The 19,918-nt window shown below is 43.4% G+C and overlaps 1 protein-coding gene across 1 annotated transcript in view; it reads left to right on the plus strand.

The window, feature by feature from the left end:
- Positions 1-19,918, plus strand: part of PKP2 (plakophilin 2) — an 82,291-nt gene that overhangs the window by 12,582 nt on the left and 49,791 nt on the right. The window contains exons 2-4 of the mRNA XM_060245696.1: positions 4,794-4,906; positions 9,513-10,201; positions 13,783-13,918. Of these exons, the coding sequence (XP_060101679.1) occupies positions 4,794-4,906; positions 9,513-10,201; positions 13,783-13,918 (938 nt within the window). The remainder of the gene's footprint in view (positions 1-4,793; positions 4,907-9,512; positions 10,202-13,782; positions 13,919-19,918) is intronic.

Consider the following 19,918-nt stretch of genomic DNA (forward strand, 5'->3'; position numbering starts at 1 on the left):
TAAATTGTTACATCTGAGGAAGTGAGTGGTTTTTTAATGAATGCTCGTGCTGGAGTAAATGTTAAGGCTTTAAGGTACCCCTGGACTTCTGGTTTGTTGGCTACTGTAGATTGATACAGTTATCCTTTTGGAGCTGTGAGCAGTCCCCCTACAGTACAATCACAGCTGATTTACTGTGGGGGTGGGGGGAGGTGGTTGCTTCTCAAGAAACTGTTATTCTTGAATCAATTAAACATCTTCATTATGTTGCATGTTAATTTACTGCTCACGTTCTGCCTATGTGTATGGACTGGTAATTTCCATTTCATCATATCTGAGGAAGTGTGCATGCACAGGGAAGTTCCATACCTTGAATAACACTCAAACATTTGGTCTTAAAAGTGCCACTGCACTGTAACTTTGTTCTGCTGCTTCAAACCAACACGGCTACCCACCTGAATCTATGTATTACAGCTGGACTGATCTAACAAGCTGTTGCTGTCTGTAAAATTGCACAACCGGTAACCCCCCCCCCCCCGAATAAGTAATAACGAGGAAAATTACAACCACTTTGTTAAATCGCCTCTTAACCAAGTAACCTCTTGAACCCTTTTGCTTTTATCAAGGGCAGCTGCTCCCAGCTTAGGGGTTTCATACACTTCTCGAATCCATTATTACATAGACAAATAATCCATTTTAATCAAAGGGAACCAAAGACAGCCTGGGAGAATTTTTAAATTAGAACTGAAATCAGATTGTAACCAAGGAGATAAAACAACAGCTCTAAAAACTTGACCTTCTGAGAACATCTGTGGTTTTAAAAAATGTGCTCCATGCCTCTCCCTATTTGATAGAGTTAACTTTCCAAGTATGGATCAGCAGTTGGGTTAACCACCAGCTTCCTCCACATGCTGTGTCCCCTAATCTATAGAATTTGATGGTTGGTGACTTTTCAAGTGGGCATCCTCTTAACAGGGTTGGGCAGGATTAGCAAAGTATTGTTTGCTTTGATTTCTTCCTGAAAGATGAAAGCCTGGGAAAGGAGAAGGGAGAATCAGCTGCTAAGGTATGGAGAGATAAGTGGTAGTTTATCAAGGCAAGCAGAGCCCAACTGTTCCAGCTATATTAATGTGGGAAATTGGACTCCTACCTGAACAATTTCTGCAATTTAGAAAGCTCAGCTGTGGTTAGCATAATCTTGCATTCTGGTGCACACATCTAAGTGAACACCCTGCTGCTTCCTCTAGGATTTTTGTGCAGCTCACTGTTCTCAGAATTGCAGCTTTTACTATTACTCACCTTTCTAATAAAAATGGAAAAAAATTGGAAAAAAAATTGTTTATCATTTCCTTTGTTCTTACCAAAACAAAGAACAGAGAGGGTGTGTCACATTGGGAGTCCAGCCTGGGAGAAAGTAGAGTAGTTGGTTTTTATACACCACTTTTCTCTACCTTAAAGAGTCTTGAAGTGGCTTGCAATTGTCTTTCCCTTTCCACAACAGTTACCTTGTGAGGCAGGTAGGGCTGAGAGCGTTCTGAGAGAACTTTGACTATCCCAAGGTCACCCAGCTGGTTGCATGTGGAGGAGGAGTGGAGAATCAAACCCGGTTTTCCCAATTAGAATCCGTTGTTCTTAACTGTTACACCACACTGACTCCCCTTCTTTCATTGGCTAGGATTGCCCATCTCCAGGTGGGGCAGGGAAACAAGGTAAAAACTTCCGCGAAAACCAACCTCAAAAATTATACACAGATCATATACTTCATTGATAACCCAAAAATTACAAAATCATTACAATCATCCATATAACAATAAGAGTCCATAAGGAATATTTACCCACAGTCACTCAGAAACAAATAAATGTCCAGTATTTCTCAATAGCTGGGTGTAGGCAGAAATTCCAATGGTGAAGTCTTGCATGGAAGAAGAAGAATTGCAGATTTATACCCTGCTCTTCTCCCTGAATCAGAGACTCAGAGCGGCTTACAATCTCCTATGTCTTCTGCCCCCACAACAGACACCCTGTGAGGTGGGTGGGGCTGAGAGAGTTCTCACAGCAGCTGTCCTTTCAAGGACAAGTCCTGTGATAGCTGTGGGTAACCCAAGGCCATTCCAGCAGGTGCAAGCAGAGGAGTGGGGAATCAAACTCGGTTCTCCCAGATAAGAGTCCACACACTTAACCACTACACCAAACTGGGTCTCTTGAGCCAAGCTCCTAAGAGTATGTATTTCAATAGAACAGTCTTTCACGGAGAACAACGCTCCGTAGAATTCCTCCTCTGTACAGCAAGGCACAGATAGTAATATGCAATGCACCAGTACTTTATCTGATGTTTCGCATTCGCTTCTATGAGCTTCCAAGAAAAATCTTTATCACATTCAAATGCTGATGCTTGTAATAGCTTCTATTTGGTATGGTTAATTGCATGTAATAGCTTTTATTTGGTATGGTATGGTCAATTTCAGGAAATTGACCATACCAAATAGAAACTATTACAAGCATAAGCAATTGAATGAGAAAGATTTTTCTTGGAAGCTTGTAGAAGTGAATGCAAGACTTCACCATTGGAATTTCTGCCTACACCCAGCTATTGAGAAATTCTGGGCATTTGTTTCTGAGTGACTTTGGGTGAGGGTAAATGTTCCTTATGGACTCTTATTGTTATACAGATGATTTGTAATGATTTTGTAATATTTGGAATATCAGTGAAGTGTATGATCTGTGTATAATTTTTGAGGCTGGTTTTTGCGGAGGTTTTTACCTTGTTTCCCTGCTCCATTATCCGCGTAGCTCTTTGTTGGTTGCGCAGAGTGGTAAAGCAGCAGTACTGCAGTACTGTGATCTGAACTCTCTGCTCACGACCTGAGTTCTAACCCAGCGAAAGCTGGTTCAGGTAGCCGGCCCAAGGTTGACTCAGCCTTCCATCCTTCCGAGGTCGGTAAAATGAGTACCCAGCTTGCTGGGGGGGGGGTAGTGTAGATTACTGGAGAAGGCAATGGCAAACCACCTCGTAAAAAGTCTGCCGTGAAAACGACGTGATGTGACGTCACCCTGTCCCTGTCCTCCCAGGCTCCATCCCGAAATCTCCAGAAGTTTCCCAACCTTGATCTGGCAACCCTACCCCCCACCCCTACCAGTCTTCTGGGGGATCTGGCAACACTACTTGAGGCCCCATGATTTACTGTTCAGAATGAGCCATGATATCTGCACACGGAGTTCCATCACAGCCAAACTCTGATTGGAATACGTTGCGAGATCTCACAGGGCATCATGAAGGGTTGGGGTTGCCTTGCTAACCCAGTAAGTCATGCTAAATAATGCCATTTCAATCCACTACAGCGAGTGTTTGCAAGTAGATTTTGCTGTTTTACACAGTAAAATCCAGATGCCAAGTGCATTGAAAGTAGATTGAAAGTGCATTATTTAATGTGTGTGAAAGCACCAGCAGTACAGAAGAGAGAAGATAAATGGGATGGGAGGAAGCTGGAAGAGAACTAGTGGTGTGGGAGGACACTCTAAAGAGCCAGTAGGACAGGAGGAAATAGATATGGGGGAAAGTTTTGAGGGCAAGCAAGATGGAGAAGAAAAGAGGAAGTGGGTGGGAAGAAGAACCTGAGAAAAGGGGGGGGGGGGTTCTGGGGAAGTGAAGCTAAAGTAACAGAGGGGGAAATGGGGACCAGAGGAGTGAGATTTCCCCTCCCCTTTGAGCCCTTCTAGATCCCCCTCTTGTCTAATATATGAGCTAATAACACTGAAGAAGAGCCCCGTGACGCAGAGTGGTAAAGCTGCAGTACTGCAGTTGGAGCCCTCTGCTCATGACTTGAGTTCGATCCCAGCGGAAGCTGGTTCAGGTAGCCAGCTCCAGGTTGACTCAGCCTTCCATCCTTCCGAGGTCAGTAAAATGAGTACCCAGCTTGCTGGAGGGAAAGTGTAGATGACTGGGGAAGGCAATGGCAAACCACCCCGTAAAAAGTCTGCCGTGAAAATGTTGTGAAAACAACATCACCCCAGAGTCGAAAACAACTGGTGCTTGCACAGGTGACTACCTTTACCTTTTTAATAACACTGAAAACAAAAATTGAGCAACATGGTTTGTATATTTTTTCTTTCTAAATTCTCCTTCTGAATATCTTCTTCTGGTGTCCTTACATTTGTCTCTTTGCTCTATAGCTAGGTACTTTGTAACAGAAAAAATGGTTCCAAAACTTACCAGTGGTTTGGAAAGGGCTTTCTTGAATTTATGTTAGTAGCAAGTGGCTACTTTGGAGGGTGGACTCTATGGCACTCTACAGGGCTTTTTTTGTAGCAGGAAGTTCTTTGCATATTACGCCACACACCCCTGATGTAGCCAATCCTCGTGGAGCTTACAGAGCTCTTAGTACAGGGTCTACTGTAAGCTCCAGGAGGATTGGCTACATCAGGGGTGTGTGCCTAATATACAAAGGACTTCCTGCTACAAAAAAAAACCCCTGGCACTCTACCCTGCTGAGGTTCCTCCCCAACCCCCCCCCCTGGCTCCACCCCCAAAATTGGTATTTCCCAATCCAGAGCTGGCAACCCTACCCAAAAGTGTTCTCTTCTTGGCATGTGACTTTTGTTATCCCCCCCCCCCAGTTCCCCTTAAAAGTGAAAGTTTTTGCAATCCTTGTGCTATATTGATCCAAAAGCTTTGCTTCTACAGAAACTTGATGATGCCAGTGGCAGGGTTACCTTAAATGCCTGCTCTCCCTATTCTGCAGATCAACAGTTTGAACATTTCTCCTTCATCTAATTAAAACCTGGCTATAATTATGGTTTTTGTCCCCTTTGTACAGGGAGCCTGCACCGTACCGCTAGTGTTCCAGAATATGTGTACAATCTAGATACAGTTGAAACGGACTTTGTTTCGCGACCTGCTGTGAGAACTTCATATTATCAGTCTCATCAGGTGAGGAATGCTAAAAGGCTGCACAGACTCAAGCTGAGAGAGAGAGGCTAATTGTGTCTGAGGTTTCAATATTTCGTTTTCAGAAATTGAGAGAGGCTAATTGTGTCTGAGGTTTCAATATTTCGTTTTCAGAAATTTTGCCCATTTTTGTCTCTGCAATTTATTCTACTTTGTTTTAAAATGAAACACCTCCATCTCCTCTGTTGTCCTCAGCTTCCCTTCTCTCACACTTCTTCCTGGGTTCAGCTGCTGCACCATGCCACGCCGTGGCTGGACAAGCAGGAAGGTTGCCAGTCAACCAGTTAATGAACAGCTGGGAGAATCTCTTCATCTTCTGTCTCTCTCTTGGATGCCATTTCTGAGGCATTTGACCTCAGTATGCCCTGGGGCACATAGTCCTCAAAGAGCCAGTTTGATATTAGGCAGGCCCGCCGAGGATTACATCTTATTGTATGCAAAAAGGTGAAATTGCCTCAAACATGTTGTGTCTGAGAGGGGGAGTCTGAAGTGGCAAGAGAACAAAGAAGATCTTCTCTCGCCCATCCATCACCTTCCTGTGGGGTTGCTGAGTCCTTCCTGGCCACTAATGGGGGGAGGGTTGCCAGCTCCAGGTTGGGAAACTCCTGGAGATTTGGGAGAGGAGCTTGGGGAGGACAAGGACTTCAGTGGAGCACAATGCTATAGAGTCCCCTCCACCCCCCAAAGCATCCATTTTCTCCAGGGGGAATGATCTCTGTTGTCTGGTGATCAGCTGTAATTCTCACGGGTTCCCAGGTCCCACCTGGAGGCTGGCATTTTGACCTTCCTGGTGATAGCACCAGAGCTAGGAACCCCAGCCCACCACACCGTAAGGGAAGGTGCAGAGAAGACAGAAGTAGGGGGGGAAAGATGGACATTACAGAACAAGGCAACAAACAAAAGAATGGTATTCATTTGTTCTTTGTTTCCTCTTTCTTCTTCATTCCTCATCCTAAAGGTTGGTTTTCATTTTGGGTTTTTGAAAAAAGAAGTAAATTAGGAAACAAAAGCACACACCCAGCAGTTAATTAGGTTCTGATCTAGGAATGTCTACTGGGTTTTTGTTTTGTTTTGGTTTTGATTACCATGTGCAAGGCAGTGTTATGACCCCATGAACAAAAGTAATCACCGTTTTGCTTTATAGCACAATTCCAACCAGAAACCAAATTTGTTCAGAAGAGCTAGCAACTGTTATACACAACATCTGTGCCAGGAAAGAACCTAAGCCTTATTTCAGACACTGGAGCTTTCAATTTACATGAGCCAAGAGGAATTCTGCCTTTGTTTATATTTGTCAGACGCATTATGGGCCCTGAAGACTGAAACCATCTTATTTGACTGTTAAGTACAGGCCAGATTTTAATTACAGTGTCTGAATTTATCTAATTATACTTGCTTTGCTTTGCCCCTTTCTCCACTATCAGTTGATTACCTTGCACCTGCCTAATAATGCCCCTCTGTGTTTTCCTGCCACAGAATTTTACAAAACCGATTCATGAAATTTTAATGCTAGGTTACAGCAATGCACAGATATTTCAGAGAAGTGTTTGAATGAAAAACTAATACAAGTTACTGAGAAAACTTCAAGAGAAGATTTGTTTAAGGAAACTGTAGTGCCAGGCAAACCACGTAAATCCTTATAAAGAAATGCAACCTTGTGAGAGCTAGTTTCATTCTGGCCTGTGTCCAAAATTGGCCATGCATAGGTAGGGTTGCCAATCTCCAGGCGAGTCTAATCTAATAGCCTAAGCTATATGCTATATAATTTTTAAGAGTAAATGTTTTAATACCGAACCTTAAGCTTTTTTATCAAAAGAATTTTGTATTTTTATATATTTTTAAACATTAGTACTCTAATATCCAGTTGTCTGTTATTTTATACATCCACAGTGAAAGAATATACAGTTGCATAAACCAATCACAAAACAGAAAGGCCATGGATTACAAAACTAGGGTGTATATTTACAAAATCACCAAAGTGGAAAAGACAAGGTCCTTTAAACAATAATAAAGATGTAGAGCTTGAACTGGACCAATATTTTCAAACGCCATAGAACATCCACTGTGTGCCAAAATGAACTTGGCAAAGCTTAGAACTCCACAATATACCCAAATAGTTGTGGAAATCCTTAAACTCTTTGAACTGATCCACTAACGCAGGTAGTTGCTGACATTTTGCTCTTTCATCAAAGTGTATTGTTCATATAGTCTCTGTCGACACAATGCAGCCTCATGGGTTTTGAAGCTTTGCTGCTCGTCAGAGGTTTAAAGTGCTTCTGGTGGGGCATGATAAGCTTCAATATAGAACTACTAAAGAAGAAGAAGACTGCAGATTTATACCCTGCCCTTCTCTCTGAATCAGAATCTCAGAGCGGCTTACAATCTCCTTTACCTTCCCCCCCACCACAACAGACACCCTGTGAAGTAGGTGGGGCTGAGAGAGCTCTCACAGAAGCTGCCCTTTCAAGGACAACTCTGCCAGAGCTATGGCTGACCCAAGGCCATTCCAGCAGCTGCAAGTGGAGGAGTGGGGAATCAAACCCGGTTCTCCCAGACAAGAGTCCATGCACTTAACCACTGCACCAAACTGGCTCTCAAAGGAAGACTATGTGAACTATATTAACAAAACTACTTGGGATTGGGCAGCAGGGGGAGTTTGGCAGCCCTCCTCAATATGAATCTCAGTGGATGGCCTTGGCTAGTCATTCTCTGTCCTCTAACTGCCTAACAGGAACATTTATGCCAACTATGGCTCCTGAAATCCTGGGAGAAAGTATGAGAAAAAAATATAATAAATAAGGGATTTACAATCGTTAAGAGCTGGCAAAGCCAGTTGAAATGGAAGAGGACAGTTGGCCCATCAGATGTGCTGGATTTCAAACCTCTGCTCATTCACGAAGTTGATCTGGGTTGACTGGATAGTCTTGACTTCAGCCACATCACCCCGTTCACGCCTTTATGGAACCCGGCAGGGTTTTGCCCATTAGTTCCACCTCTGTCCTTCATTTGTTCAAGTGGCAGAATGCAAATACAGTTGATATCAGAAAAAGGGAAGGGAACTGTACAAAGGTACAGCTATCAGAAAGACCAGAGGAAAAAATGGTGGTGCTAGAGCAAGGGCTGATATGGTAGGAGAATAAGAATTCCAGCCGCTGTTTAGGACACTCAAATGCTTGGGGAGAACCCTGCAGCCAACTCACAGAGATATGCAAACCTGCTTAACTAGTACTTACTGTAAGGCTACACTGAGAATTAGTACCAAGAGCCACCTGCTTTGAGGTGTTAGGAATGTGTCTAACCAGTATTGCATCTTCTGTGTCCCCTTTTAGCTTCCTTTCAGTTCCAATGATTGATCTAGGCTTCAGAGCGCTCAGCTGCATATATTGACTTGAAACCTACCTAGATTTCCTCAGACATAAAGAAGGGTGATTTTTCCTCCCTCCTGCAGCAACCCCAAACACATCCCAAAATGCTACTCCTGAAGGGTCAAGGAATCCCCAGGAAGAGCTTGGGGGGATTGGAGTTCTCCTGCAGGAGAGGGGAATCAGTGAAAATCATCCCCCTCCTTGCACCTGTGGAAATGTAGGAGGGATCCAAGAAGCATCCATTATCCTTCCACATATTCCACATGGCACTTTTTAGAATACTTTCATTAAAATGTGTGAAATTTAGGGAAGGAGAGCAGGGCCTTTTTTGCAGTGGCCCAAGGGGGTTGAATTATGCTTCCTCAAAGATTTATTTTTGCATATTTTGCATTGTAAGCCAGCTTGGTGTGGTGGTTAAGAGTGGGAGTCCCATTCCTCCTCTACATGAAGCCAGCTGGGTCTCCTTGGGTCAGTCACAATTCTCTCAGAACTCTCTCGGTCCCACCTACCTTACAGGGTGTCTGTTGTGGGTAGAGGAAGAGAAGGTGCTCCTAAGCCGCTCTGAGATTCCTTCGGTAGTGAAGAGCAGGATATAAAACCAACTCTTTTTCTTCATCATTTCTATTTCTGTCAAGTTTACTTATGTATAAATATTTTAATTTGGATAGTGTTGTTTTTTTATAATGGGATGTTTTAATTGCATTGCAAGTCACAGTACATTGTAGCATAAGGTAGACAAGAATTCTTAGTAATACTAAACTAAGTGAAGAAACAAACGGAGCCACTGAAAGCTAACACAAGCTAAAAGACATTTTATTTACCTCTCCCTCTTTCCCCCTCACATTCTGTTTGATTTCTGACTTTGAATCTCCAATGGGAAGGGAATTCCATCATATTCAGCCATCGCTAGGACTCCAATTTACATCAGTGGAGATGCTGTTGCCTCTGCAGCTGTGTGTGTGTTTATGTGGATGTGCGTGCTTATATGGATCATCCAATGTTTAACAGTTACAATCTCACCTTGTAGTGAGTTCTTTGGTTTTGACATAGGATGTACGAAGGTCGTTAATGAATAGGCAAGAAAGAAGATAGCTATGGTGGCATTGTCTGATTTCTGTCCACAGGATTGAACTGAATTACAAGATATGTTTTCCTCTTCATAGTCTACCTCCATTCTATGACCCTCCTGTTGACTGGTGTTCTTTCTGGTTTTGTTTTTACAGAAAAGCTCCCCAGTTACTTACGAGAATGGCTGGGGTCCTCGAAGCATGCAGTATAGTTCATACAAGTCCATAGAAGAGAGGTCTCAGAGACAGCCCCTGAAGAGATTAGAGGTTTCTCCTGATGTTCCCAACAAATTGGCTTATCTGCAGGATGGCCTTCAATACCACAGAGTTCTAAGTCTAAGGCCTGGAGAAAGCAGACGACCTGGTATTGTACCACCAAGATATGCTCGCTCTGAGGCTGGTGGTTATGGTAGCTACAGCCTTTTAAATAGAGGAAATGCCATGCAAAGGCATTTCTATATGGGGCCTGTCAATGACACGGTGGTTGACAGCGTCCCTACCAGCCCAGGAGCGCCAGGGTATCAACAGATCAGGAGCAGTCGAAGCATGACCAACCTTTTGGATAGAGAGAATTACCAGAATTCTGATGCTGCTGTGGGACAAGTCAGGTCACCCTTGGCTTCCCAAATGGGATCTCAATACAGACAGTCAATGAGGTCAAGCTGGCATCAGAGTACTTTTCAGACACAAAATACAAGGGAGGCCTCTCAACCAGCTTCCGTCACCACCAGTGCTACTGCTGAGACAGGAGGGAAGAGGATGGCAATAACAGCAGCTATGGCAGCTGCAGGAGGAAGTGGTCTCCTAGAGCAAGAAAGAGTAGCCACCAGCAGGTCTCAACTAGGGTAAGTTTTAGCCACATACTACTGTTATCAACATTCATAGTCATTATGAGCACCTTGTTCTGTGAACACCATGTAAGCCCAAACATAGGAAGACCTTTGCTGGATCAGACCATGATCCATCTCCAGCATCCTAATTCACAAAATGGCCAACCAGTTGCCCTTGAAGGGCTAACCAGCAGGGCTTACAATCCAAGACCTTTCCCTAACACTGCCTCTTAGAACTGATATCCAGAGGGGTAAGGTCTCTGGATGTGGAGGTTTTCTTGCCATCGTGGATAGTGGCCAGTAATGGACTTCTCCTCCATGAATCCATTGAATCCTCTTTGAAGCACATCTGTGCTGACTGCCTTCACCATATCCACTGGCTGTGAATCCCATAGTCTAGTTACTTTTTGAGTGAAAAAAGATTCTAGATCCTAAAGTATCAATTTTTTGCATTTAAATTCATTTTCCACCATTCCATCAGGGAGTTCCATTACTTGCAGTCGGCAGGGGAGGGGGGGATGGATGGGTGGGTGGGTAGGTAGGTAGATGATGATGATGAAGATGGATGGATGGATGGATGGATGGATGGATGGATGGATGGATGGATGGATGGATGGATGGATAGATAGATAGATGGATAGATGGATGGATGGATAGATAGATAGATAGATAGATAGATAGATAGATAGATAGATAGATAGATAGATAGATAGATAGATAGATAGATAGATAGATAGATAGATAGATGGATGGATGGATGGATGGATAGATGTGACAGAGGGGGGATGGACAGACAGTGAGTGCGTGAGTGAGTGGAGGTACTCAGAACGTATCATACTATAACAGTGCAGCAAAAATTGGTTCAAAGAAATAATGACTGGATTGCTTCGATGTAAAATCTCATTCCTGGCCAGCTGGAGAACCTTGTTTAATAGGTGACACAGTATTAGTTTATCTTAGCCAAAAGCTGTTGTTTATACAGAGACAAGTTCATGGCCTTCTGCAGTTCTTTGTCAGTCTAAACAGATCTCTTTTCTTGTGTTTTTTTTTTTAAATTGAAGAAAGATGGACAAGGGGAGCACATGAGCCTGATGAACAAGGGGCCAATCTTTACTCAGTGTGGCTGCCTTATTGCCCACCATGGCATCTGATTGGCAGCCTCAGGAAGGAACACTGCAGTCCTAAACAGAGTTCAGTCTGCTTCAGCAGACATCGCCTGGATAATCCAGCAGCTTCGTTCAATGCAGCTGCTTTTCTAAGCAGAATACACAGACTTGTTCTCACATGATAACAAAAATAAGCCCCCCCCCTTGATATGCCTTAATAGCTGCAAGCTTAATTCCTGGCAAGATAAAAGCCATGTCCCTAGACTTAGTGGAATGGCATCGGAATTCCAGAAATAAAAGATGCCACTGTGAGAATAAGAGTAATTTTCAGCCCTTGGAAGATAGTAGATTATGTAAACTGCACAGATAGGAAGTTCCTTGTCAACATGTAAATGTTAAAACAGAATAATCTACATGTGTAGCCTTGCCTAGCAGGACAGTACGGTCAAATCAATGCCATACCAAGCGAAGTATACCCTTCCAGTTCCTGTCAATGGACTTAAAGGGTACTCTGTGGATAGTTCCCCATGATCAGCAGCACAGAAAACCCAATGCACAAAACAAAAACAAAAAATCCATGAGGCTCTTTATAACATTCTGCTGAATGCACAGACGTTAGAAGCCAGGCCAGCAACCACCATCTTGCTCCTCTACAATTTGCATTTAGAAATACCAGAAAGAATGAGAAACATGGTGATTAGACATGTAAAAATATTCATATAGATGGACACAGGGCTGAAGATCGTTTCTCCAGTTTTGCATGATAGGGTTGCCAACTTCCAGGCAGGGCCTGGAAACATCCTGGTATTATAGCTGATCTCCAGATGACAGAGATCAGTTTCCCTGGAGGAAAAGGCTGCTTTGGAGGGTGACTTCTATGGCATTGTATCCTGCTGAGGTCCCTTCTCTCCCTAACCCCACCCTCAACAGGCTTCATCCCCAAAACCTGCTGGTATTTCCAGTCCAGAGCTGGCAGACTTATGCATGTTCTTATGCTCTTCTTTGTGGCAGGAAATTTTAGCCATGTGCTCACCACTGAGTTCTGCAGATCCAGAAAAGCTGTGAAAAGAGACAAATGAGGGTGGGAGAGATTGTAATATTTTATACAGTTTTTGTGAATGCCTTAAAAAAACAGTGAATTTGAAAGAGCTGATCCCTTTTCCACTTAGGACAAACTAGAGAGTGCTAAACAACATAGAAGGAAAGGAAAGGTCCCCTGTGCAAGCACCAGTCGTTTCCGACTCTGGGGTGATGTTGCTTTCACAATGTTTTTAGGGCAGACGTTTTACGGGGTGGTTTTCCATTGCCTTCCCCAGTCTTTTACACTTTCCCCCCAGCAAGCTGGGTTCTCATTTTACTGACCTTGGAAGGATGGAAGGCTGAGTCAACCTCGAGCTGGCTACCTGATCCAGCTTTCGCTGGGATAGAACTCAGGTCATGAGCAGAGAGTTCAGATCAGAGTACTGCTGCTTTACCACTCTGCGCCACGGGGCCATTAAACAACATAAAAACTCAGGTTTAAAAAAGGTAGAAACCGGGTGCACAGCTTACTTGTAGAAGACGTTTACCATGTGATGTATTAACTGGTAGTTTAGCAGCCAGGTTCAAAAGACGTCCAGTAAACTTATGGTGATTAGAAAGAATTTTTTTTTAAAAGATGGAATGGGGAGGAGTGATAAAGTTTAGAATAAACAAGAAGGTTGCATTGCTTCCTGCTGTTGGACGTGTCCTCAGATGCCGCTGATCCTAATCCTTGCTGGTAACCTAACTATAAATCAGGCTTTTCTCTGGTCTTCCCCAGATCTGTAAGATCAAATGTGTTTTGTGAGTTCTGTGGTGGAAATTTAATCCCAGGCATGCACAGGCCTGATCGGCTTGAGGCCCTGTCCCATCCCATACCATTTTCTTAACCTTTTTGCCCTACTTGAGAAACCTCAGTGTACCCCACCAGTGCACAGAGAGCCACCACTGGAGCAAAGAGTACCCCCAGAGACATTTCAAGTTGGAAAAACAGCACAAGGGGAAGGCTGAAGTGCACGCACGCATACACACCCCTTGCATGCTTTGGTCTCAGTCCAAATCGGGTCCACAATCGCAGAACATGCAATTTCACAGGCAGCAGTGAACAAATTCCAGGTGGAAAGACCAGCGACCCAGAGGGACTCGTTAGTGATAACTCAACCTGCCCAGCTACGGTATGCTCATTTAACACTCCAATGGGAAAGAAATCCAAAGTCCCAGACCAGTTGAATCTCCTTTTGTTGCCCTTTTGACCCCGCTGTTTTTCTCTGTCCCTGTGTGTTTGTGTGTGAAATTAGTCAATCCAGTTTTGACACATTATGCATCTGATAAACTGGGCTGTACATCATAGAATGATAAGCCTGTTTGTCTCCCTGAGACTCTGCTGTTGTTCTTCAAGGCAGCAGATGGGCTCAGTTGCACATTTTTGCTCTCAAGTGACTTACTAAGTTCCTGTGTTTAATCACCTAGGAGTCCAGAAGAGGAGATGACTCTGGAGAGGGCTGTACATATACTGAAAACTGAACAGGCCTCGTCCCCTCGAGTCCTCGCAGCTATCATTTTTATACAGCACGAGAGCTTCCAGAGAGCAGAGGCCAGGAGGAAAGTGAGTAACCATTAACCCCTTGATGGATTTTCAGGGGATCCTCTTACATGAGAATTATTTCACTTGTTGCAGGACTCTTTTGTAAGAGGAACTTCTTTGCATATTAGGCCACACACCCCTGATGTAATAAGAGCCCTATAAGCTCTTGGAGGATTGGCTACATAAGAGGGGTGTGGCTTAATGTGCAAAGGAGTTCCTGCTACAAAAAAAAAGCCTTGGTTGTCTGTATAAGAGAATGTGTGAGCTAAAATAAACCTCTACATTATATTTTCTGTGGCTATATATTCCTCCACTTTTGCTAAGGTTAGAGAGCTAGAGGGTGGGTACAGAATATTGAATACGGACCAGGGAAAGGAGGGTTCAGATCTCTTCAGAGCCAGAAACTAACCGATTAACTTTGGACTGGTTGCTATATCTCTATCTAAGTTACCTTACAGGGTAGATCCAGGTGGGTAGCCGCGTTGGTCTGAAGCAAGAGAGCAAAGTTAGAGTCTGATGGCACCTTTAAGACCAACAGAGTTTTATTTGGGGTGTGAGCTTTAGTGCACATGCACACTTCCTCAGACAAATTGGAATGAAACTTACCAATCTGTACATATAAGGCAGCAGTTGCTCAGCAAATTAGCATACAAGCATATGGTATAATGAAATGTTTTAACAGATGCAAACAGGAATAACAAGCTATGTTTCATTTTCATCCAGTTCTTCCAAGGAACTCATGGCATTTTAATACTATGCAACATATTAGAGTAGAGATCTCTAAGAAACCTTTAAGAAAAAGATGTATGTTTTTTACCCATGCCTGAGAGGAGATCAATGGAGCATGACAACAGACTCTAAATCTATTACTCTCTACAATTAAGAAGCCTAAAGACAGACTCACACAATCAAGGACACATCAGACTCCAATTCTAACATATTAGCCACAGTGTGAGTGTATATATAAAAATTTTTGCCACTGTGTGACACAGAGTGTTGGACTGGATGGGCCGTTGGCCTGATCCAACATGGCTTCTCTTATGGTCTTATGCTCTTATAAGGTCATAATTGTTTAGATCTAATTCCAGGGGGAAACAGTGAGGCAAATAAATATGTCAGAACTGGCAGTAGATGTGTAAATGTATCCATCTTAATTATGGAGTGTTGAGAGGAATCATCTGACCCTGCTGTTACAGTATCACCCGTTAGGGTTCAACTTGGGGGGGACAGCATCACAAGGATATGAATATGTTAGAATTGGAGTCTGATGTGTCCTTGATTGTGTGAGTCTGTCTTTAGGCTTCTTAATTGTAGAGAGTAATAGATTTAGAGTCTGTTGTCATTCTCCATTGATCTCTTCTCAGGCATGGGTAAAAAACATACATCTATTTCTTAAAGGTTTCTTAGAGATCTCTACTCTAATATGTTGCATAGTATTAAAATGCCATGAGTTCCTTGGAAGAACTGGATGAAAATGAAATAAGTTTTGTGAAGTTCAATCACTGAAGTCGGTCTTGTAAATTTTCACAAAGGATTTTCCCTGCTGTATATATGAGTGTGCTGATGACGATCTGGGAAGGGGGGATATCTGTTTTCTTTTGTGTGGTGTGAGTGTGTGTGTGTGTGTGCGTGTGTAAAACTGGAAGCAGCATCTGGCACATAAGAACTGCCATGGACAAAGTGTTGTGATAGTTCCTCTCCTTCCTCAAAAGAATGAATTCTAAGCTGTGCAAAAGAATTGCATTTAAGGCCCAAGGCATTGTACCAGCCTGAGTTCTAGATTCCTCCTTGACTAGCCTTTCATAAGAGAATGTGCTGTCTTTCTTCATAAATTGCTGGTACCATGTCTTACTTGCTTTAATCAAAATCACATGTAATATATAAAATCAATAGAGTTGTACTGTACAAAATGATTAGTCAAGTTACTTGAACAAATTATTAGGGACAGCAGTCTAGATTACTGTGTATAGCTTGCTGTAAGTAGGATCCTGCTACATAATTTTGCATTATTTAATCTGTCATGTCAATACTTATGCTTTCCTTCAATTGTGTCTTTAGACTTCTTCTTTGTTATACAACCCTAATCCTACTGCATTGTTTATTGAATGTTGCATCCTGTTGATTCTGTTGACACACTTGGTGTAATCAACATTGAATCCCAGGGGAAAAGTTAGACTTAATAAAGGAATAAAGTTCACTTGGGCCATCAACTATCACAACCTAACCCACCCCAAAGGGTTGTTGTGAGGATATAATGAAGGATGGTAGAAGGAACCAATGAGGTCCTTGGAGGAATGGTAGAATAACAATCAGATAGTTATTTGTGACATCAGAGACTGGAAGAACTGGGTATCTACACCTTCTCCAGGAAAACACAGCTAAGAAAATGTTAATTTTAAATGTGAGTGGGAAAGAAAAATAGAGAAGCGATATGCACAAGCTCTCTCCAAAAGAGCCTCACTCTAAGCAGCCCAACAATTAAAAGGCTTGGGTAAGACAGAGAGAAAGGGAACAATGAGATGCTGTATTCTGATTACTTACAGAGCAGCTGCCTTTCTGGTTCACTAGCCTTTGTGCTTCTCAAATGGAGATGCTTTAAAAAAAATAGCATCTAAGCCAGGACCTGTCACATCTTATGCATGAACAGTAGACAAGACTGAGGGAGAAGTTGTAGCTTAGTGTTAGAGCACCTGCTTTGTATACAGGAGGTCTCAGTTTCAGTCCTCAAATGACTGATCATGAGTACCAGGTCATAGGAAAGATACTGCAGTTCCTGAGATCCAGGAGAGCCTCTACCAGGCAGACTAGAAAACTAGACTGAGCTAGAAGGATGAATGGTCAATATAAAGCAGATACTAGGGTTGCCAATCCCCAGGTGGGGGCAGGGGATCCCCTGGTTTGCAAGCCCTCCCCCCACTTCAGGGTCATCAGAAAGTGGGGAGGGGGATGTCTGCTGGGCATTATTCCCTCTGGAGACTGATTTTTAAAGAGAATAATGGAGAATTGATCCACTGGTATCTGGGGCTCGGGGGGGGGTGTTTTTGAGGTAGAGGCACAAAATGTTCAGCATAGTATCTGATGCCTCTCTTCAAAAGACCCTCCATGTTTCAAAAAGATTGGACCAGGGGCTCCAATTCTATGAACCCCAAAAGAAGGTGCCCCTATCCTTCATTATTTCTAAAGGAGGAAAGGCATTTAAAAGGTGTGCGGTCCCTTTAAATGTGTTGGCCAAAACTCCCTTGGAGTTCAGTCATGCTTGTCACAACCTTGTTCTTGGCTCCACCCCCAATGTCACCTGGCTCCACTCCCAAAGTCTCCTGTCTCCACTGCCAAAGTCCCCAGATATTTCTTGAGTTGCACCTGGCAACCCTAGCAGATACATATGTCCATGAAACAGATATCTGATAAAGCAGATTCTTGGTCAGGGGCCCCACACCTTTTTTCAGCCTGCAGACACCTTTGAAATTCTGACACAGCCACAGAATGGCTGCCACAAGAGGTAGAGCCAACCACACAACCTCAAGGAATGAGGCCAAGCACAACTCTTATGTTAACTCTTCAACATTTCAGGCATAAGCTTTCAGGCAGGATGCCTTTTCAAATGAACATATAGCTTAAAAATATTTTCTGGCGTACATACAGCTTAACTTCATACATACACCCTCTTTCTAGAATGCTAAGTGGGCACATTGAGGAACCCTTTTCTTGGTACAATAATGTTCAGCTATTAAGGGAATGAAGAGCCCCGTGGCGCAGAGTAGTAAAGCTGCAGTACTGCAGTCTGAGCTCCCTGCTCATGACCTGAGTTTGATCCCCGCAGAACCTGGGTTCAGGTAGCCGACTCCAGGTAGCCTTCCATCCTTCCGAGGTTGGTAAAAAGAGTACCCAGCTTGCTGAGGGGAAAGTATAGATGACTGGGGAAGGCAATGGCAAACCACCCTGTAAAAAGTCTGCCAGGAAAACATGGTGAAAGTAACGTCACCCCAGAGTTGGAAACGACTGGTGCTTGCACAGGGGACTACCTTTACCTTTATTAAGGGGATGAATGATACCCCAAGTGTTTTTCTCTCCTGCCCTGTGCCTTAATAGGAGCGGAGATGCAACCAGATCCAAGATTGTTGGGAGTGGAGCTCCTCCCCAAACATGGAATTTCATGGTGTTCCTAGATCAAAGAATACATCCTTGTTGGAGACATTTAGACCTCTGAGACACTTCCAAGTCCCACAGTTGTGTCTGTCCCAGTTCTATATTTAGTGCACCAGTAGCTGTGATAAAACATTCCTGTTTATGTAAGGGCCTAAAATTATTTAGACAACAGTATCAACAGAACATAAAGGAGCATAAGATATTTTCATATCTGAGCCGATAATGTTGTTTGGGGGGGGGGGGGGCACTGACCATAGTGATCTGTTGAACGTTCTCAAAATAAGCTCTCCCAAACCAATTCTTGTCCCTTTCTTTATCAGCACCTTAGCTGGGAACACTTTGTCCTAATTTGAAAAAGTTCTGCTGCATTCTGCCACCCACTCTGTCTTGTGTCTAAGTAAAGGTCTGATTCACCAAACACATTTTTCAATATTCACCCAGGGATTCGCTTAAGCCATCTGCCGTTATAAAGGGCTTCTACCTATCACTGCTAGAACTCAAAAACAAGCCAGATTATGCAGGATAGTAGATTTTATCTCTTCTGACCTGAAACCAGCCTTCAAAGTCAGCTGGGGTTGTCAGCCTTCTAATGAGGACTGGAGTTTTCATGGAGTTATAACTGATTTCTGCACTACAGAGATCAGTTTGCCTGGGAAAAAATGGCAGCTTTGTATGGCATCACTTCTCTGCTGAGTTCTCTGCCTTTCCCAAGCCGCATCCCCAACTTGAGTTGGCGACCCTAAGCCAGCCCTTTAAAGGGACCCCTTTAAAGGTTTGTTTATATCCTTCCCATCTGTCTGCTTCTGTCACTTGGTTCAGACAACACACAAAACTCTGGCATACTGTATCTATATTTAGCTTGTGAAACCAGGTTTGGGATGGTTCATATGCTGATTTACCCTGACATGTGCTGTGTGTCTGGAACTCCATCCCAAGGTCTTTAGAAGTTCAGTCTCTGTCACTTGGTTCAGACAGCACACAAAGCTCTGGCATACTGTATTCTGATTACTTACAGAGCTTGTGAAACCAGGTTTTGGATGGTTCAGATGCTGATTTATTATTGTTATTATTATTTTATATCCCGCCCTCTCCGCAAGCGGACTCAGGGTGGCTAACAGTCTAAAACTATTTGTGCGTGATGAAGCTGACATACTTCAGACAGTGCATAGACTTTGGACAAAGCAGAGAATATCTGAGAACATTCTTAGTGTGCTTCAGTTCTCTGGAATAGGAGAGGTAAATCTGTGGGTCATTCTGCCAGAACCTAAGGATATGAAAGGAGAGGGAAATAAGTAAGCAGAATATTTGAGTGAAAGCAGAAGTTGGCATTCTCAGTGTGCCTCTCGAACACTGGAAGGGTAAGAGACGTCTTTGTTGCATTTTGCCTTTCCTTTTCTCAGCACCTGCCGGTTAAATTCTTAATTCTTTCTCAAAACTCCTCACTGCTGCTAGGGGAGAGATCACATTTCCATGTTTTTATGCATGCCCTCTGGTTATACAAGGATAGGTCTGTCCACTAGGAAATCAGCATTCCATTATATAAGTCTGCTTTAAAGCATCTCTTATTGTGACTTCCTTTACCTCCAAACAGTTTGCTTTTTTTAAAAAGGTACTTGGAATGCAGATTTTCAGAGGGTAGCTGTGTTGGTCTGTAGTATAACTGCTAGTGTCCAGTAGCACCTCAGAAACCAGTAAGATGTTTTTTGGGTGGTCTGAGCCTGTGAGAGCAAAAGCTCCCTTTGCCAGATGAAGGGACCATTTCAGGCCCATAGCTGTGGGGGCACTGCCCCCAACTTTCCAGGTTGGGAGCCCCTGACTTCCAGGGGGCCCTCTAGGGTGCAGCCCTCTTTTTTCCTTTTGCCATGGCTGAGCCGG

Source organism: Heteronotia binoei, chromosome 8 (assembly GCF_032191835.1).
Source record: "Heteronotia binoei isolate CCM8104 ecotype False Entrance Well chromosome 8, APGP_CSIRO_Hbin_v1, whole genome shotgun sequence".
NCBI classification, from domain to species: domain Eukaryota; kingdom Metazoa; phylum Chordata; class Lepidosauria; order Squamata; family Gekkonidae; genus Heteronotia; species Heteronotia binoei.